Below are 24,034 nucleotides of genomic sequence, written 5' to 3' on the forward strand. Positions count from 1 at the left end.
AAGGAATTCTTGTAAGTGACAGAATAGGTTGTTAACAACCTATCAGTCCGTGGTTTTTGCAGATTTTGAGAGTTTACCAATCTAAGGCCAGTGATAATATGGGATATTCACAGCCAGATTAAAGTCCTTTACGCAGTATTTCGTGTATTTTATGAAATCCTCATTTGAACCCAGAATAGTATATTTAGGAGAGCACATATTTTCTATCAGAATTAGCATCTCTAAATCTTCATGAGCACCTTGCTTCCAGTCCTTGTTGGTAGACCACTGAATTAAAAAGTTCCAGTAAATATGACATTTGTTGATTGCCTTCAGTGAAAATAATTAGCCAATTAACATTTTTTAATTGAGTCTCTTCACGGTGTCTTCAGCACAATGCTAGGGGTAAAAAGAGGTAGTGCCGGTGAGCTATAAGATGATAAAGGTGTTTAAGTGCTGGTTGGCAACATAAGCAAGTAGAAAGTGGAGCACAGAGTTTAGTTTAGTGCATTTATTAGGCCAGTACCATGGTCGAGGCCCTGAGCAAGACTTAGTGAGAAAACAGTGAACAAGACAGGATCTCTGCCCTCACAAAATTTCACTTAGTTGTAGTGGTGCTGGGCTCTGAGAAGCATATGAAAGCAGTTAAATATCTCTGTTGTTATGAGGCTCAAGGTTTAAGATCCAGAGTCTTCAAGAGATGCTGATTGCATGCAGAATGACCACCAAAGGACCAGCTGTAACGGAGATGAGAATGAATGAAGTACAGCCTGAGATTCATACAACTTTAAAATGATTTAAAATAGTTTCTTTGGGGAATCCGTCTATATATCTCTAATTATCATTCGTAGACCCTGTTTCCTGAGTTCACCTTCAAAACCACACTTTTATCCATGCCACCCCCTGCTTGAAAGCTATCGGTGGCCCCACAGTTTGCTTCCTTTTCTCCTACTGTGACAAGCGTGATAGATGATTAGTGCTATTCATCCAAGCAGCCCCATTCATAGCCACTGCTGTGTGAATTTAGGCATGCCAGCTGTCAGTCTGCCCCCTTCTCCCCAGCTCAGGAAGACAGCAAAATACACACGATTAAGAATGATACTCTCACGTGCTCTAGTATGTTTGAAAGGTAAATTATTCCCAGGCTCTGGGATTTACTACTATTAATAAAGTACTTGCAGCATACCTCAGAATTAATCATAGTATAGATCAAGACACCACAGCATAGAACTGCTCTCATTGATTGTTAAATCCATACTCTTCCACGTGCTTGACAGTATATCTTCCAGTCTACACTAGGTCTTGGGGTCTGTTTAATCCTGCTTCTCACTTCCATCCCCCCACCTGACATACACAGGTGTCTTCAAAGATATACAGATTACTTAAAGATATTGAAATACATTCTGCAGTCATAAACATCCTCACTTTCCATCTTTCTGACTACCCGCTTCTGTATTTGATAAACCTTTAAGTGAAAACACCTACCCTCTCCCAGACAAGCCTCAGAAAAGATGATGGGCCCTTTCCTGTTTTCCTGCACCACACTGAGTTATAAGTACTTGCTTTCTGTTTTGGGTTTGTTTTTTTCTCATTTTATCCTATGAGTCCCTCCAGGCCCCCAACCATGCCGTGTTTGTGTTCCCAGAATCTAGCATGATACCTTACATAGACAGTACACTTAGGGGATATTTGTTGAAGATGTATCAGCAAAGGTTATAGGCAAAACTGTTTTAGTCATTGTATTGATTGTGATATATTTTGCTAATTTTTATTTAAAAAAATTAAACCTACAAAGGTAAGAACATTTGGAGTGGAAACATACTATGTCCTTTTTCTGTAGTTAAGAGAATTACCTTAAAGTGTTTATTCTCACAGTGGCATCCTCTCAAGTTTTCAGAAGCTGATTATACGAGCCCTGGGTGTCCCTTTCTTCCTCCAATCTTGAATGTTCATCTTTGAGAATCACTGCATGTTGCCACATTCTCCAGTGTACAAGCAGGAGAAAGGGACTCAAATTGCTTTTTTACTTCTCAGCATCTCTCCTGAAGCATTTCAGAGAGAAGGAAATGTTGACATTGATACAGAGGACTTCACAGTATCTTCATAGCTTTATCCTGTTAATAGAGCTCTTCTGTACCTCACACCTCTTTACTCATGAGCATTTTTATAAAAGGGATCAGCACAATTGAACCTAGATATTCTCTTAAGTATAAATGCATTCTGAACAGAAGTGAGCATAATTGGTAAATCATTCAGTCATAGAGTGTCTGTTATATTTTCCTTTCTCATGTTAGGAAACAGTGAAATATAAGCTGTGAAAAAGTATCTCTCCATTCCCATTGTTTTAGGAACACTGAGGCTGGGCAGAATGAAATTGGCATCTTATGTAGTTCCTTCTACAAGGGATTAGCAATGATGATTTATTATAGGGTCTAATGTATATTGAATATCCACAGTTTACACAGAAGTTAGATGAGAGAGACAGCTGCATGCGCGCGCACACACACACACACACAGGCTTATTGCCCAAGAATGCTATTCATGTACAATATTTAAAGGCTTTGCATTAAAATGATATTACCCATATTACCATATTTTCCAAGATACTAATTTAAAGTAAGAATCTTGAAGAAGGTAGTCACAAATTTGCTCCTTAATGAGTGAAGGATAAGCTGGTTTTATAAGGCATCTTATCAACAGGAAAAGAGCATTCAGTGCCCAAGCAGGGTCACAGTCACTTATTTATTCACAGCCCAGGAGGCTACACCATGGCATGCGCATGTGGTATATGTTATATAGAGCATGCTTGTTTTTTTTTTTTTTTTTTGTCATCTAGTGACATTACTGCATGAACTTCTTACAATCATTGTGAATCTTCATGGAGTTATACTTTCTTTTTTACACTAAATGTATGGGTTTCTCTTTTAGATTTCCATGTAGAAGAGGCACTGGATTGGCCTGGAGTATACTTGTTACCAGGCCAGGTTTCTGGGGTGGCTCTGGACCCTCAGAATAATCTAGTGATTTTCCATCGAGGTGACCACGTCTGGGATGGAAAGTAAGTAATCATTTTTCCTTCGAGACGTAAATGAAATTAAAAATAGCATATGTCGCTTTCCATTAAACTAAGAATAATGGTGAGAGTACTATCAAGGTTCTTTTTGAACATAATTTTTGTGAACACAAGGTGTTCTTGTAGTATATGATTGTGATTCACAGGAAAGAGGAGGTCTTGTGCATTTGAAAACGATTAAGATAGCTTTACAAGCTAGTTTATGGAAGGAGGGCAGGAAGTCTGTGATTCTGCCCACTTCCCTGGTGGCTCAGATGGTAAAGCGTCTGTGTGCAATGTGAGAGACCCGGGTTCGATCCCTGGGTTGGGAAGATCCCCTGGAGAGGGAAATGGCAACCCACTCCAGTACTGTTGCCTGGAAAATCCCACGAATGGTGGGGACTGGTGAGCTTCAGTCCGTGGGGTCGCAAAGAGTCGGAGACGACTGAGCGACTTCACTTTGACTTTCTACCTACTTGGCGTTTTGCTCTCTCCTCCTTGAAGCCACCTCCACACTCCTAAGGAGAGAAATATTAAAGAAATTAGGACAGTATGTGGCTGAGGCATTTCAAGACTTCAGACGAAGCGTATCATGATAAATGATCAACTCAGAAAAGTTCCTGGTTGACTGCAGTAAGACACTCGTTATCTCCATGTCCTGGGTGTTGAGCTGTACTAAGGCCGCTGGACTCTCGCTTCCCCTCAGGCTGCTCCGTGGCGGTGCCTTCCAGGGAGTTCTGTGGTTGGAGCCGTGTGGCCACCGTATGTTTAGAAATAGTACCTTGTTCATGTAGATCTCACATGTTCATGTAGATCATTTCTATTGCACAAATGCACTCTTTTCATGAGCACTGGAGACTTAACAAGGTTAATGCCAAGACTCATGCTCCTGCTTTTCCCTTGGGGTTTCTCTTTCCAACCTTTTATTCTGTCTTCCAGTATCTTTTAGGGATTTTTGGTTTAAAAAGACGCCTAACATTTATTGAGTCGTTTGCTGTGCCTCTGTGACTGTTCTAAATGTTTGCATGAATTAGCTCCCAGCAGTTGGCACGGGTAGTGTCATCATGAAGAAGTCAAGAGAAGACAAGTGTTTTGCCCCACGTCTCACAGTTAGCCCAGCAGTCAGGCTTCAGTTGTCCGTCTGACTCAGAGTTGCCCACTTACCCACTTACTTACTTACTTCCTTTTAGAGGATTGTGAACACATTTATGCGATTGTATTTTTCAAAGCTGGCTCCAAAGTTTATCAGGTTATCTTAATTCTCCTGAGTATTGAATATCCATTTATTCCTTTGTTTTATCACAAATTTTCATATGAAGGTGAGTTTTTAAATATCTTATGAATTAAGTATAATGAATCTTCTTCTTCTTTCAAGTGTACAACTCTAGGGTTTCATTTGGAAAACTGAGGATCCACACATACAGTTCAACTGTTTTTTTCCTCCATTTTCAGAGATGCTGATTAAACTTAGGCTAAACCTGCGCTGTCACATACACATGTATGTAGTTTTCTTGGTGCAGTTGAAAATGAAATTCAGCCAGCATTTTAGAGTAGATTGATTGATAGCTTTGATACTGTTTAATTATCCTTTGCAATTGTCATGCTTGAGAATGGAATCTAAGAAAGAGATCACTTCAGAGTTCAAAGCCATCAAGCTCAGCATCCCTGTTTATACATCTCTGTTACATCATCTTAGTCATTATTGAACATCTAATGATATTTTAACAAGTGCTTTCAAAAGGAAACTACTACTATTCACTGTAGCATATTCTTCATTTTAATGAATATTACTACATTTTCTGCATGGATTTCTAGCCACATTTTATCAGACGAGAAAATTACAGCATCATTTTCTTCCATTGATACTGTTTCAGCTGGCTAAAGCTAAATTGGACAGAGTCCAATTTTCCATTTTAATGTGATATTCATTCCAAGTAAACAGCAGAGGCTGGAATAGTTTAATAGGGGGGGAAAAGGGATCAGTACAGGCCAGCCTGGGGTAAATGACCCAAGACTGAAACAAGAGCCACATAAGAATATTTTCTGGGACATACATGGCAGTCCCTGCAGAAGACCTGATTTTTCTGGCTTCATGCTTTCATCTAGATAACTTGCCAATATCATGTGTAAATAGATTCCAGTTCCGTTGCCAAAGCCCTGGTGCGTTCACCTTGATAAATGGCTCTGACAAAGCGGTCTTATTAAAAATTTAAGACTTCAGAGCAGGGTTGCTAATTTACACCATTAAGTCCGTTTCTTCTTTCTCCTTCTTCTTTATTGTTCAAGTGTAAGAATATTTGTCATCCGTCTCCTTTTGCCTCTCTTGTATTTCCTGTTGGCCTCTAGCAGCCTTTGCCATTCATGGAAATTCTCTTTGAGCACTCCAGTCTCTGCTTTAAACACTGTCTGCTTTGTTACTCATAAAGAGACTTAGAAGTGGATTACTCTGCTAGTAGTTTTATAGGTAAATAGATTCACATATGCTGATCCTGGTCGTGTTGAACAGTTGTGCATGTCCATCCTTCCTATATGTGCAAGTGAATTATAGAAAATAGGCAAAGTAACTTTCTTTTTGTTCATTGAATATCCAAAGATTATACAAAGAAAAAGACAGCACTTCCCTGAGGAATTTCTTATGTGCTGGTGAGAGACAATGGACATTTTAAAATGGGGAGGAAATTGCATTCTTATTGCTACCACTGTTTGTTTAGAAAGATGAGAAATTCTGTATTAATTTTCCTCAGAATCCCATCCTGATTCTTCTCATGTTCACAAAAGTGTAAGTTTCGTAAGGCCAGTCAGTCAGTTCAGTTGCTCAGTCGTGTCCGACTCTTTGCGACCCATGGACTGCAGCACTCCAGGCCTCCCTGTCCATCACCAGCTCCCAGAGTTTACTCAAACTCATGTCCACTGAGTTGGTGATGCCATCCAACCATCTCATCCTCTGTCGTCCCCTTCTCCTCCTGCCCTCAATCCTTCCCACCATCAGAGTCTTTTCAAATGAGTCAGTTCTTCGCATCAAGTGGCCAAAGTATTGGAGTTTCTGCTTCAGCATCAGTCCTTCCAATGAATATTCAGGACTGATTTCCTTTAGGATGGACTGGTTGGATTTCCTTGCAGTTCAACGGACTCTCAAGAGTCTTCTCCAACACCACAGTTCAAAGCATCAATTTTTCAGCGCTCAGCTTTCTTTATAGTCCAACTCTCACATCCATATACGACTACTGGAAAAACCATAGCTTTGACTAGACAGACCTTTGTTGGCAAAGTAATGTCTCTGCTTTTTAATATGCTGTCTAGTTTGGTCATAGCTTTTCTTCCAAGGAGCAAGCGTCTTTTAATTTCATGGCTGCAATCACCATCTACAGTGATTTTGAAGCCCAAGAAAATAAAGTCTGTTACTGTTTCCCCATCTGTTTGCCATGAAGTGATGGGACTGGATGCCATGATCTTAGTTTTCTGAATGTTGAGCTTTAAGCCAGCTTTTTCACTCTCCTCTTTCACTTTCATCAAGAGGCTCTTTAGTTCTTCCTCACTTTGTGCCATAAGGGTGGTGTCATCTGCATATCTGAGGTTATTGATATTTCTCCTGGCAATCTTGATTCCAGCTTGTGCTTCCTCCAGCCCAGCGTTTCTCATGATATACTCTGCATATAAGTTAAATAAGCAGGGTGACAATATACAGCCTTGATGTACCCCTTTACCTATTTGGAACCAGTCTGTTGTTCCATGTCCAGTTCTAACTGTTGCTTCCTGACCTGCATACAGATCTCTCAAGGGAAAAGTCAGGTGGTCTGGTATTCCCATTTCTTTAAGAATTTTCCACAGTTTGTTGTGATCCACACAGTCAAAGGCTTTGACATAGTCGATAAAGCAGAAATAGATGTTTTTCTGGAACTCTCTTGCTTTTTCGATGATCAGTGGTCATCTGCATTAAATTCACCCATTTCCATCCATTTTAGCTCACTGATTCCTAGGATGTCTATGTTTATTCTTACCATCTCCTGCTTGACCATGTCAGATTTTCCTTGATCCATGGACCTAACATTCCAGTTCCTGTGCAGGACTGTTCTGTGCCGCATTGGATTTTACTTTCGTCACCAGACACATCCACAACTGAGCATCATATCCACTTCAGCCCAGCTGCTTCATTCATTCTGGGGCTATTGGTAATTCTCCTCCACTCTTCCCCAGTAGCATATTGGACACCTTCAGACCTGCAGGGCGCATCTTTTGGTGTCATATCTTTTTGGCCTTTTATGCAGTTGGTGAGGTTCTCACAGCAAGTATACTGGGGTAGTTTGCCATTCCATCTTCTCGAAGGAGGAGTTATTAGGAGTTATTATTAGTTAGAAACAATCCCTAGTTAATACTCTGTACTCAAAACTCTTTTGATATCACATCAATTCTCTTTGCTTCCCTGGTGGCTCAGCTGGTGAAGAATCTGCCTGCAATGTGGGAGACCTGGGTTGGGAAGATGCCCTGGAGAAGCGAAAGGCTACCCACTCCACTCTTCTGGCCTGGAGAATTCCTTGGACTCCATGGGGTCACAAAGAGTTGGACACGACTGTGCAGCTTTCAGTTTCAGTTCTCTTTATGAGTACTGTTCCTCATCAATACTGGCAGTATTGTTACTGCCCAACAGGCTTAATCAGCCCTTACTCTTCTACTTAATTATGCTAAATAGGCATGGCAACAAAAATCATAATAACAGTGATGATGATGATAAAGTTGACTGTTATCCCCTTTCTCAGTTTGATTTCCATTTTCCTCCTTGTCAGCCCCTTACTTCAGTATGGCTACTTGGTGTAGGTGTGCTAGTCACTCAGCTGTGTGCAACTCTTTGCAACCTCATGAATTATAACCCACCAGGCTCCTCTGTCCATGGGATTCTCCAGGCAAGAATACTAGAATGAGTTGCCATTCCCTCCTCCAGGGGATCTTCCCAACCCAGGGATCTAACCCTAGTCTCCTGCATTGCAGGAGAATTGTTTACTGTCTGAGTCATCGGGTAAGCCCATGGTTACATTAAGACACTTCTTCTAGCTGAAAGGAAATGCCAGTTACCAACAGGGTGTAATGAAACTTTAAAGAGCCTCTTGTCTGCCCTAATGTTAGGGCAGCAGGACAGCTAGGGCTCTTTAAAGTTTAAATGCCTCCAGCAGGAGCTGGGTAGCTCCTGCCTCAGTAACAGTTGTTTTTGGTTGTGTGTCTTAAAATCACCAGCATGGTCAGAGGCTTGCTTCCCAGCCTTTCTTTTATTTATCTCAGGTATTGCTTCCCAGCCTCTCTTTTATTTATCTCAACTATGGTTGAGGTTCTCCTCTACAGGCCTCATGTCCCATACCCTCTTCAGTGAATCATGGGTTTTATCCCTTATTTTTAGGCGGTATTTCTATTATATAGAAGGTATTTCTATTATACCATGTGTCATTCTTCACTTGGAAGGGATTTTGAAAGTTGTATCACTTGGAATTCCTTCTGTAACCAATGAAGGAGAAAACCCAATACACACTAGCTTATAAAAAGAAGAAATTTATTAGTTTGTATAAAGAAAAACTTTCAGGGTGTGGTAACTCAGACGATACCACCAGGGTCTATTTAACACATATTCTCCTGGTTAGTTCCATTCTTAGGCTCAGATTGATATTCCTCCCTATTTGCAACTCCAGAATACCAGAAGAGACCATCCGTGTCCTTGATAAGTCCACAAGAAATCCTTAAATTGAGTCATTTAGTGTTCTTCTACCTGACTTTAGGTAGGTAGCAGAACATTTTTCTTTCATCCTGAACCAGTCGCTGTGGGCAAAGGAATGAAATCCACTCTTTGGCTTAGCCTTAGCTTTTTGTTTTATCTCTGTAATGTGAGAGTACAGTTGATACTATCAAAAGCAAGTGGGGGGTTGACAGAAAAAGAACAAAATTCTGTAAAGCAATTATCCTTCAATTAAAAAAAAAAAACAAAACAAAACAAGTGGACTGAGAGTGAGGCTTAGAATGTGGGGTCAGCTAGAGAAAAACTGAGGTTTCGTTGGCATGAAATGGGGCAGTAGACACTGGGCCCCCAGAGTAGCAGGGTCCACCAGAGAGCGCAGCGCCAGGTTCCCGCCAGGATGTCTCTGTGCAAAACCTTCCCCGGTCATCTGGGGCTTGAACCCTTTCAGAGGCAAGAAATTCCCTAGAATGAGACATGCTTCCCAATTATGGGACTCATCTAGATGTCATTCGGTTCTTCATCATGTTAACCTCAAATCTGTGTCCTATAACTTCACCTCCATCACAGCCAGATGGAGAGTAAATTCACTTCCATTCATTCATGTCAGTTGTTTGCATATTTGAAGGAAGTCTTGTCTTCTCCAGACTAAATATCTCACACGCCCTGAGCCAGTCTTCATGCTGACATGACATTTTTATCTGAAGGTGCTCTGGTTTCTCAATCCTTTAAAGTGTTTGGTTGAGAAGTAGCCACAATACTTCATGTATTACCTGATGAGCAATGCAGTTACTTTCCTTGATGTGTATTCTAGATATCTACTAGTGATTGCATTCACTTTTCTTCAGCAGTCATATCACTTTGTTACCTTGTGTTGAATGTGTAATGTACTGAAATCTCTAATTATATTTCATAAAATTGTGCAGAAGTTTTTACTGGAAATTTCTATTTATGCAGTGAACACAGAATTCAGCATTTTATTCCAGTTATATTTCACTTTGCTAGGTTTAGCATTGCTTCAATTTTTACAAATACTGTTTTATTCTTAATTAACCAGAGAATGAATTGTCCCTTCCAGCCTGGTATTAGGTCTGTTTGATGAATTTGCCTTTCGTATCTTCATACACATTGTTTATAAAACTTGAATACTTAACTGCTTGGTTTAACAAGTTTTATCCTTGGAGATGTGGTCTTCTGGGCATCTTCTCCCATTTGCCCCCCAGATCAGAAACCATCTCCTCATCAATGTTTTATGGAATCTTGCCAAGTTTTTTTGTTTCAGAAATCTGTCTGCTTCCTAACTTGCGTAAAAATCAGCTCAAGATTTCCCTCACTAGTTGCCTGAAGTTTCAGTTAAGATATCTGCTTGAGGTTCTGCTTCTGTATCTGCAGATTCTTTCATATCTTTAGAATTAACTAGACCTGGGAAATTGAACTTATTATCTTCCCATCCAAGAGAAAATTGTAAGGAGTTCTGCAAAAAGAATGTTTGTCCACAGTCTGCCCTTCTGTCTGTATTGCCATTTCCTGTTGTACTCAAGCCAATTTTTCCGTTTTATGCCACTTTCTCTGATTCTTCTTGGCTATGTGACTATTCCTGTCTCTTCTACATCTACAAATTAAATATGATAGCTGGAGGGGAGACTGCCAGTCCAGTGAGGTTAATCCTAATAAGAAAAAAACATGTTTTTGTAGACAGGACATCCGGGTTTCAAACTTGGTTTCCATTTTCTAGCTTTGAGGCCTGTATCGAGACATTTGAGTTCTGTGCCTCTGTTCCCTAGTCCAAAAAAATGAAGGCTTTAAAATCTCCCTCCTTCTCTTGAGTAACGAAAGTCACTTTGTTAAGTAACACGTTCCCAGTGGCCTCACTGACCGAGTAGAGCCTGGTGCTGTGATACCTAGTTCTTTGTTCTTTTCATCCTTGTTTGCAGTGTCTCTAGTGCTGGGTCCATCAGGGCACAAGTAGTCCTACTGACTTATCTGCCCACCTTTTTTCCTCCTCATAGGGAATTTTTGCAATGTGTATAAGAAGTAAATGTTTTAAACATAGTATTAAATTATATTCCATTTAAAGTCTTTAGTCTTCGTGTGGTATGTCTTTGCTTTCCTAACATTGAAGGTATATTTCCCTTTATTTTCTCACTTGAAAACCTGTGGTCCTTTCTCCAGCCTCTTAATTTATATAATTACAACATTATATTTTGCTTCTGTCTTCAGTTGCTCTTAATTTATTTTGCATTTCCCTTAATTTTGATTGATGGCACAGAAGTTTATTTTCTCTCTATTCTAAATTCTTTTGTGTGTGAATATAGCAATGCATTTCTTTTCAGCCTTATCTAAACTGTTTGATTAGCTGCTAATGTGCAAAATCATTAATGGGGGATTCAAACTGCTAAAATAAAGAACTGATGAATTCCAGCCCACAGGCCGCCATTCAGACTTTTCCGCTGAGTGCTTTTTCAGAGAAGCAAGCAGAAATCAGCAGTGCTCCAGGCACTATGTGAAATGTGCAGGGTATTATTATATTCTGTACAAAGTTAAATGTGGTTGAAATAAAGACCTCTCTGCAGCATATAATGCGGGGTAGCTGCTTTAGAAGACTAAATAAGCAGTTTGCTATAGCAACGGTGTATCCAGCTCTATAATCTGACATCCATTTGTGAACTGTTCAAAGGTTACTTTTCTTTGAATTACAAGGGAGTTTATAAATTACTTTATTTGGCAGATTTAATGTGAGTATGTGTGCTTGTGTGTGTGTATGTGTGTGACTTTTCCCATTTCAGAATGAAAAAACCCATCAGTTTCTTTTATTACCTGCCCTGTGTGTCTACCAGGGGCCAGCTGTTAGTTGTATGAAGCTCCAGCTATCCCAAGTGAAAGGATTAAGACTCATCAACCAATCTATTGAGTGACTTAATATCCCTTGATGCTGCCAGTTTAAACATACAGACATCTGGTAAAGGGTATCACAAAAGATTTTCAATGAAGTAGTTGGACCTATGGTATTGTGGTTAATTCCTTTAAAGCTGTGGTCTCCCCAAGAATTCTAGAGTGTTATTATTTGTTACTTATTTTACTGAAGTAAATTAAAATATTCAAATGATGCTAGTATCAGTAAATTAAAAAACTTGCCTAGTCACTGAAATCCTTAATGGATATGGGGGAAATATAGTAATATTATTATTAATAACCATAGAACTGCATTCCATAGGAAAAGTGGTTAGTTTGAAGTATCATATAAAATGCCCTCTATACATGCTAATGACAGGGGGCTAATTTGTGATAATTAAAAAACCGTAAAAGATAAACCATATTACTAGTTGTTACATTGTGTAACAACAAGATACTAAGAAAAAAACTTGATAATTTGAGAGAGCTGATATTTTCATACATCTAATATTTTATTATAAAAATATGATTTATTTACTCCATAGCTTACTCATGTTGTTACTGACTTTTCTTCTGACTCTTTCATTTGCTATTTCACAATTTATTATAATATCACCAAAAAATGAATAATAAAACAGTATGATCCTCAAATTAGTTAATTTTGCTATTTTTCTCACCACTAGAAATTTGACATTTCTAAATTATGAGTGTAGATGCCCATACACAATTTGGGTTTGTGTACTTGATACATTTTTTCTGTATTCATGAACAGTGTAGAACTGTTCCATTGATAAAGGATATTTTATTACTTACCTGTCCATTAGCCACATTTCATTCAATATGACTCATATAAGTAGTGAGCCTGGGTTTATTTATATTTTTCCTTGACATAGCTTGTTCTCTTGGAAGCCAAGCCCAGCATCACAGGTCCTTGACTTTGAGCTTACATGACTACCAGAGAATAATTTAAACTAGAATTTACATTTCCAATTACTTAAGTGTCTGGAAAAATAAACTAGAGCTATAAAAAACATGATTTAAGTTAGAGGAATTTAGCATATGCCCCTGAAGATGTTGGGTGGGGGAAATCTGCTTTCTCTCCATCAATAAGTTGTAAGAATGTTATTTCGTAAAATAGTAGGACCAGAGTTTGAAGACAGATGGTGAATATTTAAGTGAATGACAAAGTAGACCAAAGAATACTACAACCTATTGCTTGGGGGAATCATGAACAAGTAAATATGTCAGGCTTCCTATGTGGCTTGTCATTTTGCAAATAAGAAGTATAGAATGAGGTATGCTAGGTTCCAGTTTTATCAGGATATACACAGTTGGACTGCCACTGTTATTAGCTACCAATGGTGGGCCAGAACACTGCATGTCACGTGGACAGCACTTGGTACGAATTATGAAGACTTGGTCACTTTCCATATTACTAACTCCTAGGTGGGGGTGGGGTGGAGAAGTAATACAGTAGTGTATTCCATGCCCAAGTATATAAACTGTAAGAATAAATGAAAATTTTAGGAAATACAAAGTGGAAAAGGGTATCTAAATATGATCAGTGGATTTTACCAATATCAGTATCCCGGTTATGATATTGTACCATAGTTGTTCAAAATGCTACCATTGAGGAAACTAGGTAAAGTGTACATAGAATCTCTCTGTGAGCCACCAGGGAAACCCTGTTATTTGTGTGTGTGTGTGTGTGTGTGTGTGTGTGTGTGAAATTGTGTCCAGCTCTCTGTGACCCCATGGACTGTAGCCCTCCCGGCTCTTCTGGAGAATACCAGATTCTCCAGTATTCTGGAGAATACTCCAAGAATACTGAAGTGGGTTGCCATTCCCTTCTGCAGGAATTATTTCTTGTAACTGCATGTAAATCTACAGTTATATCAAATTTCCATTAAAAAGGGGAAAACAAATTTTAACTCCTTAAAGTCAGAAAAAAACATAATTCCCACATTATTTAGATTACCATTATACCATTACAAATCATGAAACGTTTCTGAATAATGAGGAGTATGACTTCGGCCTTAAAACAAATAATGAATGAAGAGACTTCATCCAGCTATGTGCGTGCGTACATGCTAAGTCACTTCAGTCGTGTCCAACTCTTTGCAGGCCGATGGACTGTAGTCCTCCAGGCTTCTCTGTCCGTGAGATTCTCCAGGCAAGAATACTGGAGTGGGTCGCCATGCCTTCCTCCAGGGGTTCTCCCTGACCCAGGAGTTGAACCCGCGTCTCCTGTGTCTCCTGCATTGCAGGCGGATTCTTTACCACTGACCCACCAGGGAAGCCCTCTTGCTGCTACATATGAATGTAAAACTGTAGCATACTATGAGTGTTAGACATGCTGCACTTAAGTTATCCAGTATCCTAGACAAGTTGGCAAAAAAATATCATTGATGGTTGAATTCGACACCTTTGTTTGCCATGAGAATGGTTATGATTTTTAGTACAGAAAGTCGCATCAAAAAGAGACACATATATATGAAATCTAGAAAAATGGTACTGATGAACTTATTTGCAGGACAGCAGTAAGACACAGACGTAGAGAACAGACTGTGGACACAGCGGGGGGAGGAGAGGATGGGAAAATTGAGAGAATAGCATTGAAACATAGACACTGTGAGTGCTCAGTCGTGTCCGACCCTTTGCGACCCCATGGCTGTAGCCCACCAGGCTCCTCTGTCCGTGGGACTCTCCAGGCAAGAACCCTGGAGTGGGTTGCCGTGCCCTTCTTCATGGGATCTTCCCAACCCAGGGATTGAACCCTGGTCTCCTGCATTGCAGGTGGATTCTTTACCGCCTGAGCCACCAGAGAAGCCCAAGAATCCTGGAGTGGGTAGCCTATCCCTTCTTCCGGGAATCTTCCTGACCCAGGAATCTAACTAGGGTCTCCTGCTTTGCAGGCGGCTTCTTTTCCAGCTGAGCTACCTGGGAAGTCCAAACATATAGATTACTATATGTAAAATAGATGGCCAGAGGGAATTTGCTGTGTGTGACAGGGAGCCCAGCTCAGTGCTTAGAGACAGCCTGGAGGGGCGGGTTGGGGTGGGAGAGGGGAGGGGGTTCAAGAGGGAGGAGACATGTGCATACCTGTGGCTGGTTCATCTGATGCATGGCAGAAACCAACTCGGTACTGTAGAGCAGTTATCCTCCAATTAGAAGGAAATAAAGAAAAATACGTCAGACGGAGGATAAACTGCTGGGTGTTTCGTAGTACTAAGAGTTACTTGTGTGTGCCTTTTATTGGTGTCTCCTGATTTATTAATATCTTGCGTATTCTTACATTAATTCTAACTAACAAGATTGTATGTTTCAATTTAATAATGATGTCATAATCGTCTTATAAAATATGCTTTGTTAGTGATGTTACTTCCATTTCGTCTACTTATGTATTTTTTTCTGCTGTGTGGTTTTAACTACACATAATAGCATATGTAAGCTGTATTGCTTAAGTTTTAGTTGACAAAGCTGAATCAATATTTTTTATTCAATTGAATGCATCATTAATAAGAACTGCTTCAGGGACTTATTATTATCTTTCAGGAAAGTATACCCAAAGACTATGACAGTTAAGAAGCTCAAGTAGTTATGTGGTGTTTATTTTTAGTGGCAAAATAGTATAATTTTGAAATTTTTGTTTTCCTGCTGGGACTCTGCATAAGTTCCATAAAAATACCAACCAACTAATCAATAGGAGTATGATAGATTTGAGCAGTCTGTTGCCTTCCAAATTGCAAATGTTTCTCCATAAATACTTAATGTTGTTCAGATTCATTTTTTACTATATGGTTGAACTACAAAGTATTAATAGTTTTTTTTCCACAACCTTGTCTGATTTTATAAAGGAAATTATATTTTACAGGAATATTTATTGATCTATACAGTGACTTCATCGGGCAAAAAACATATACATTTTATATTTTTATGCTCCCCACCCACAAACACATGTCTCAACTGTGTGCTAATCAGTTAGTTCTTTGCTCTTGAAATATAAGTTGGTCTGTTGGTGCTTCATATATTTTTCTCTCTGTCACATAAGCTTAGATTGGAAGGACTTGTCTTTGTGATATATCACAAATAATTTTCGAAACTGGAATTTAAATAGGTACAAGGTCTGTGATAATTATCAATTTAAAGAAAGATATTATATTATAATTCAGATAGAAATATAAATATATATAAATCTTCACAATATTTTATAATAACCTGGACAGTATAGAGTTAAAAAGCAGAAATTGTCATTCATGTTAATGTTTTTTATTATTACATAGATATCCATTTTGTACTTACAGAAAATTTTATGTCTCTAAACACATTTTTGTTTCAAGAATCATGTTTTATATTTTTGAAATATTTTGAACATTCTGTTCTGTGTCCTTGTAATGTGTATTTGCATGTTGTACCTACAGAGAGTAAAATAGCAAACACAGTTTTGATCACTATGCTTCATCCTATCGTTTACACTTTCCTTACCATTACACGGAAAGTTAAAATAAATTATACCTTCATTTGTATTTTGAAAGAAAGTAACTACTGAATTTAAACAATTTGAGGCACTTTTGAGAAAAAATTGGCTTCTTTCAGAGTTCTAGGCGGTGTTTCTCAAAGTCTCCTTGGCCGTGACGCGCCTGGAGATCTTGTGAAAGTGTGGATTCAGATTTGGTGGGTAGGAAACCTCGCCCCTCCAGGCCGTTCCTCGGCTGCTGCCCCCCTGACCGCTGCCTAGTTCCTCAGGCGATGGTGTGTCTGTGATCCAAGATACTGAGGCATGAAGGGCAAAGAGTGCCGTCGGGCACGTCTGAGCCCCTCTCTTGACTCCATGTTTAAAATCTCAAGTGAATGGTCTGCGTTTCTCAGGGTCACTGATGTTTCTGATTGGCTTATTCCCATTCTAATGCCTTTTTCTTACATTTTTTTTTTTTACTAGCTCTTTTGATAGCAAGTTTGTTTACCAGCAAAGAGGTCTCGGACCAATTGAAGAAGACACTATTCTTGTCATAGATCCAAATAATGCTGCGGTCCTCCAGTCCAGTGGGAAAAATCTGTGAGTAAATTGCGTATGTTGTTATTAATGCTTGTGCTATTTGGTACAAAGAGTATCATTGGGTCTGGCCTTAGGAAGAGTATATTGTACAGCAGTGGTGAGAAAACACAGCTTAAGAAAGTAGGAGACTGAAAGAGCCATCCTGTCTTTCATTTTCTAAAGAGGTGGTTTTAAACTCTGACTGAACATTAAAATCACCTGGGAAGCTTCCAAAATTTAGATTCATATTTAGTCTGGGATGGGGCCCAAGTATCAAAATAGTAGTGTGAAAGCTCCCTCGGTGATTCTAATGGTAGTCAAGCTTCAGAGAAAATTGATACACATGGCTAATGAAGTGAGTTGCTGCTCAGCTAGATCTGAAGATTAAAAAAAATTCTTAAGCAGAAAAGTTATGTAACCAAACTCAGCAACTAGTTACCATTAAGAAAAAAAAAGGCTTCTCTCTTCCCGTCTCAAAATGAAGTTTAAACAAATGTCATTTTCACCTTCCCATAGCATGCATAGTTAATTTGAAAGCTGCCCATCATTTGGTCTTATTCCTAGATTTGGCTTCTGGCAGCCAATAAAAAGTTGGCTGATATTCATGGCCTTTGAAAGAAAGGGGCGCCTGCTTACAGAGCGTCCACGACCACTGTGGCCTGGCCGCTTCGGGAGCAATATCCTACTTTATCTGCTTAGGCACAGGGAGGGAGAGCCAGCTTCTTTAAAGGCGGGAGCCATCCACTTTGAATACAGCTGATTATGGAGATGCTAATAATCAGCTTTTTATAGGATCCTGAAATGGTGAGTCACGGGCCAAGTTCTGATACCAGCCCCAGCACTCACGGTATTCGAACCTGTCTGTTCAGTACTCCGGGCGTCAGTCAGCAGTATTCTCATTCTGGATAGGAGTTAAAGAGGAGAGCAGGGCAGCTGCTGCTAAATCAACGTGGCCAGCAGTGGTTTGTCTGTGTTGAAAGCGAGTCATAATAGCCCTCACATTCGGTGATCAAAAGGGAGATCTAGTTCAGTGTATTAGTCAAGATCAAGGTGTTAGCTTCTTGGCTCCTGAAAACAAAAATCTGTGATGCCAACACTTTGCACAGGCTAGAAGCTGACACTTGTAGCTTGTCGGATTTGATCCCCAAAACATGAAGACATTGTGCTTGTGTTTGTTAGCTCTGTCCACGTACCTTAAGCCTGTGAGTCTCTGTTCACGTTAGTTTATGATTCTCTTATCCAGGTCACCCTAGCTGACTTGTTAAGTAGATTAACCTTCTCTTTTTATTATCTAGCATACCGCTTAACTTTGCTTGGCTGATCACAGCCCATATCTGCTGGAAGGTGTTTTCTTTGTGTTTTACTGTCTTTATTATTAATAATCACTCTTAAAGCTTTTCAGCCATATATTTGATATTTTATATTAGTACAATGCTATATTATTTTGCAGCATACTTGAACTATTCAAGCCATACAAATCCACATTTATATTTCTCTATGTCATTTGTTTTATACACATTCTTTTATGATTTTAGAACTTGTTTTCAAATTGATATTGTTATTTAATATATCATACTTTATAATAAATATTTGTAATTGATATGTATGCTTCATTTACATATTTTTAGAAGATTAAATGCCAGTTAAATTTTTTCACAAGGCAGTTTCTATTAAAATGGATATTTTGATTTAACAATTCATTTTGGCCTTTTCTAGAGTCATGCAGGTATACATTTATCAGTATATAAATTTATATTGCCATTACAAATTAATTAGCAAAAAACTTTCTTCTCATATACTTTGGGAGTAATTACATAATCAGGATGGTTATTTGTATTTTGCAGGTTTTACTTGCCGCATGGCTTGAGTATAGACAAAGATGGAAATTATTGGGTCACAGATGTGGCTCTTCATCAGGTAATCTTGCACTTGGCGTTCAAATAGAATTTCCATTTGGTTATTCGAATAGAAGTCAGGCTTCCCCGGGGGCTCAGCAGTCAACAGTCCACCTGCAACGCAGAAGGTGCAAAAGACGCGGGTTCAATCCCTGGGGCAGGAAGATCCCCTGGAGGAGGGCATGGCAACCCACTCTAGTGTTCTTGCCGGGAGAATCCCATGGACAGAGGAGCCTGGAGGGCTGTAGTCCATGGGGACGCAAAGAGCCGGACACAGCAGAAGCTACTGAGCACGCACCCACGCACATAGAAGTTAATGAGGCTGTGCTTTCAGAACGCTCTGGAGTTGTCTGGGTCTTTTTCTGTGACCCAAAGAGTTTATAACAAAAAAATGAAATGGCCAGGTCTGAAGTGGTTCATTTAGCACTCAGTGGTCAGGAAAACTTGAACGTAAATGATCCAATCACCCACCTGTGTGGGGCTGGCAGGAATCTTAGGACAAGAGGTGAAGCTTCCCCCTACCGAATGTCTGGGCTCCCCCGGCCTCCTTCTGAGCTTTCCATATTTCTTTCCTCTGTCCCCAGGTCTTAGTTCTGTTGTATTACTTTATGTGTTGTATGTATTTTTCATACACCACCTTAATCCTCTATAAATTGAGGCAGGGTCTCTAGTACATACATGTTTATATGTAAAACAGCAATTTTTTGTTCTTTTTAGAGAAAGTTCTATTTCCATCAGAGTGTAGTCATGATGTTTCTTCCTTAAAGGATAAGCTCGTGTTTAATGCCTGTTTGATGAATAGGTGAGAAAGAAATAGGAAAACTAGGAGAAGAAACTAGAACTCAGAAGGCACTGCTAGCCTTCAAACATCATCTCAGTGGACATTTATTGCTCTTGTATTGTCTGGGGCGCACCGTACTGATAGCCGAGGAAGAGGAAGAGGAAGCGGAGGAGGGTGGAACAGGGCATCCACGTGCTAGTCTCCGCTTACCGCTAGTGACCTGAAGATCCTTGGGCAGGTCCCTTAATCTCTGTGAGCCTCACTCATCAAATGAAGGAAGCAGACCAGATCACTTCTAGAGTCCCATCCAGTTCTGAACAGTACCTGCTTGTAAATACGTCTCTGAGAGCGGACCCTCAGATTGCCTGAGTCAGGTCGGTGGGCGTCAATAAATAACCATGCAAAGTGAGTGAGGCTTTCGTTCTTTTTTAAAAAGGTGTTCAAACTAGACCCGCACGGTAAAGAAGGCCCTCTGCTAACCCTGGGAAGGAGCATGCAACCAGGCAGTGACCAGAATCACTTCTGTCAGCCCACCGACGTGGCTGTGGATCCAGACACTGGAACCATCTACGTGTCAGATGGCTACTGCAACAGTCGCCTTGTGCAGTTTTCACCAAGCGGAAAATTCATCACGCAGTGGGGAGAAGGTACTCAGACTCTTGATCCTGCTTCTCATCTTGGACTCACTGTCCCTTGAGTGAGGAAGACGGGGCTTCCGTATGCATCCAGCTGGTTGTGCACTCTCTCCCTTTCTCACACACACACGCACACGCACACACACTCACACCCACACAGTCTTACAGGAGGAAAAGAATGCTTCTACCCAAAAGCTTTAAACTCTATCCATACAGGGAGAAAATCTGTCATGAGTTTGTGGGCAAAGATACAAACTGCCTTACCTTATTTTTCCTCTGGTTCCAGATACTTAGTGGCTTTCTGTAATGAATTAGAAGTTTGGGAGACCCCAGAGTCAGAGTTTGGGTCGTGTTACGCAGTGTAAGTCTGAGGTTTCTCTTCCTTCTGCAGCGTCTCCGGAGAGCGACCCCAAACCCGGCCAGCTCCGAGTTCCGCACAGCCTGGCCCTGGTGCCTCCCCTGGGCCAGCTGTGTGTGGCGGACAGGGAGAACGGTCGGATCCAGTGTTTTAAAACCGACACCAAAGAATTTGTGCGCGAGATTAAGCACCCGTCGTTTGGAAGAAATGTGTTTGCAATTTCATACATACCAGGTATTTCACGTTTATTTTCTGTGTTTTTTCATACTGCTCTCCAATCTTAAAAAGTGTCTGTATGATCTTCATATCTACCATATCTTATGGTAAACCATTTTAAACTCAAGTGCCACTGTTCTTTATACGGAAATAATGAGCTCAAAAGATTTAGCAACTGTTTGTGATGGATTAAAAAAGTATTCCCATATATTAATTTTTATTTTTTGTTAATTTTGATCATTTGCTCTAGTTATTAAATCATTAATATTTTATCTTCATACATCATCAACAGATGGTATATGTTGATAAGGTCAGTATTCAAAATACTTCTGCTTCACATTTTTTTAAGGAATGATGGCCAATTTTTTAAAGATAAATAGGTAAAGTAAGTGGGGGCTTATGTGTAATTGTCAGGAGAAATGATCAGTGAAATCTGTAGTTTTTTCTCATTTTCAAAATAGATTTTCTTGACTTAAAGAAAACCAGAAAAATAATCCAAACTTACTAAATAACTTTTATTTAATTCATATTAAAAAAACTTAGCATTTCTTTATATCATGAATACTGAACAACTGAATATATATTTCTAGAATTTATATATGATTTTTGCAATACACTTAATAAATACATCTATACATGTATTGAAGTTGCATTACTACATAGTTATCACAATAATATTTATATTTCTCATGGTATTAAAGTTGCATATGGCTGCTAATCAGGGTTTCCTTGGTGGTTCCAGTAGTAAAGAGTCTTCCTGCAATGCAGGAGACGGGTTCAATCCCTCGTCAGGAATATTCCTGGAGAAGGAAATGGCAACCCACTCCAGTACTGTTGCCTGGAGAATCCCATGGACAGAGGAGTCTGGCCGGCTACTGTTCATGGGGTCTCAAAGAGTTGGACACAACTGAACAACTAACACACACATAACTAATATCTTCTCAGGCAGCCTCCAGTTTATTTAAGACATGGAATGAAGGGACTCAAGTGACTGAAATAGAAACGACTTGGCGTCCCTAAGGAATAAGTAATTAAAAACTAATAAAAGACTCATTAATGTCAATGAAAGATAAATCATCATGCTGGTTTTTGCCTCCTATTTAAAGAATAAGTCTGGCAGGACCACTGACATAACTGACAGAGGACCGTCTCGGCAGAGCTGAGGTCTCTCTGTTAGTCGTGTGGGGTGCGAGAGCTGGACCACAAAGAAGGCTGAGCGCCGAAGAATCGATGCCTTTGAACTGTGGTGTTGGAGAAGACTCTTGCGAGTCCCTTGGACTGCAAGCAGATCAAATCAGTCAATCCTGAAGAAAATCAATCCTGAGTATCCATTGGAGGGACTGATGCCGAGGCTGAAGCTCCAGTACTTCCGCCACCTGATGCAAAGAGCTGACTCACTGGAAAAGACCCTGATACTGGGAAAGATTGAAGGCAGGAGGAGAAGGGGACGACAGAGGATGAGATGGCTGGATGGCATCACCGACTCGATGGACATGAGTTTGAGCAAACTCCGGGAGATGGTGAAGGACAGGGAAGCCTGGAATACTCCAGTCCATGGGGTCACAGAGTTGCACATGACTGGGAGACTGAACAACAACAAATTTACTTAAGAAAGAGGGTGATCAAGTTCATAGTGAATAAAAATAAATCAAATATGAGAAGAAAAACATCAGGACAAAAGATTAGAGGAAATCTGGTTAAAAAGAGAATTTCAGCAAAAGACAGAGTGTACTATAATTGGAATTCTCTCTGCAGTGTTACACAGTAGTAACTGATGTTGATGGTGTTGATATTTTTTATATGATGTGCTAAAGAACCCTGTCCTGAAATCATTAAAGAAAGATGAAAAAACCTTCAATACTGGTTCAGTATTCTGTGTATTTTATTGTTTTATTCTTTAAAATATAATATTCAGTCATCTGCAGTACTAGTTAAAGCATCACAGTTTGCAGTTTTTTGGATAAACACTACTAATCTAAGAAATACGATTTACTGCAAAGAGTATTCATTGAATTAGTATAAAAATTGGTCTAATTTTTTTAATTAGGAAAAAATGTCTTTGATAATCTGAAATATGCATCTCACATTTCCAAGGGGTAGTTGTTTAAAATCAGATCATTCTTCTATTTATGCTATAACTTCACTTTCTTTGCCTATTTTTCTCTGATTCTACTTGTAGCTATAGTAGATATTATATATTTTTTTAAAAGACCTGATACCCTAAAATGATTGCTTTCAATAACCTGACTCTTCCCATGCCTATTTAATATATCTACATATATATTCCTCTACATATGTCATCTCCTCTATAACTATGGATTACTGATTTCTACGGGCTTCCTCAGTGGGACAGCCCTTGCAGTTCTTGGTTTTCCTATTACAAGGTTAGGCTCCTAACCTGTCTGCTCCTGTTCTTATTACTCAGAGACATCTACTAAGTATTTCGTTGTCCGCTTTTGTTGCCAAATGTAGGGTTGACCCTACGTTTCTTGTCTGTGTGATGTGCACACATGTATTTAAAAGCCAGTCTTATCTGTATTTTAAAGGAAGGTTAATTGGATATGTTGTCACAGGTTTGCTCTTTGCGGTGAATGGAAAGCCTTACTTTGAGGACCAAGAACCTGTGCGAGGATTTGTGATGAATTTTTCCAGCGGGGAAATTATAGATGTCTTCAAGCCAGTGCGCAAGGTATTCACATACATTAACGATGTATCAGTTTTCATGAGGATAAAACTAAAATGTGAATCTTGGATCTCAATTTATACTTCAGTAATTTTTTAAAAATTTAAAGGCGACGTGATAGTTTCTTAGCTAGGTTGATGGGAATGCTGTATACTGTGTTTTATTTAGAAACAACGTCCTTGTCTATTCCTAGATGAATTTCTTCAGATGCAAGTTAACACTATATGCAGTTCTAAGGTTCTTAGTAGACTTTTGTACATGTTAGCAGGCTTAAATTCACTATAGTTAGAATATCAGAAATGTAAGATATTTTGCATTTTAGATATTCCTGGTTTCATCCAAGTAGAAAAGATACCACAATATGTTAAACTGTAATTTTATAGTTCTCTTAGATTCAATAGAAATCTTGCTTGCTTTTTTAAATATTATTTTAATGTTACTACACTGAGCAACAAGACTTGAAAATAGCACCCGTGGAATCAAGTTCCAGAGACTTGGTTTCAGTAAAAGACTCGTCTAGTTTTGACCTCACAGTGATATCCCATGGTCTATTCTAACAGTGCTTTATACCAACTACCGTGGTGTGGTGTACCCACAGCCCTCTGCCTCCTCAGTTAACTTTCTCTGCAGAATAACTGTCAGAATGATCAGAATATTCACATGTTCTGCCTGAATGTGCTTGTGGTACATCACATTTAGCTAAAAATGCTGCAAAGAAGAGTTATTTTTCAAAATTTGTAAAGATTTATCAGCTTCAGTGGGTCAAAATGCAACTTATCATAAGCCACTGTATAA

The 24,034-nt window shown here is 39.4% G+C and overlaps 1 protein-coding gene across 10 annotated transcripts in view; it reads left to right on the top strand.

The window, feature by feature from the left end:
• PAM (peptidylglycine alpha-amidating monooxygenase) overlaps positions 1-24,034 on the top strand; it is a 311,728-nt gene that overhangs the window by 264,521 nt on the left and 23,173 nt on the right. For all 10 annotated transcript variants that reach the window (XM_065920039.1, XM_065920481.1, XM_065920234.1 and 7 more), the window contains 6 exons: positions 2,908-3,037; positions 16,576-16,692; positions 18,516-18,588; positions 19,784-19,994; positions 20,374-20,574; positions 23,130-23,245. In XM_065920039.1, coding sequence (XP_065776111.1) covers positions 2,908-3,037; positions 16,576-16,692; positions 18,516-18,588; positions 19,784-19,994; positions 20,374-20,574; positions 23,130-23,245 — 848 coding nt within the window. The remainder of the gene's footprint in view (positions 1-2,907; positions 3,038-16,575; positions 16,693-18,515; positions 18,589-19,783; positions 19,995-20,373; positions 20,575-23,129; positions 23,246-24,034) is intronic.

This window comes from Muntiacus reevesi, chromosome 1, assembly GCF_963930625.1.
Source record: "Muntiacus reevesi chromosome 1, mMunRee1.1, whole genome shotgun sequence".
Lineage (NCBI taxonomy): Eukaryota > Metazoa > Chordata > Mammalia > Artiodactyla > Cervidae > Muntiacus > Muntiacus reevesi.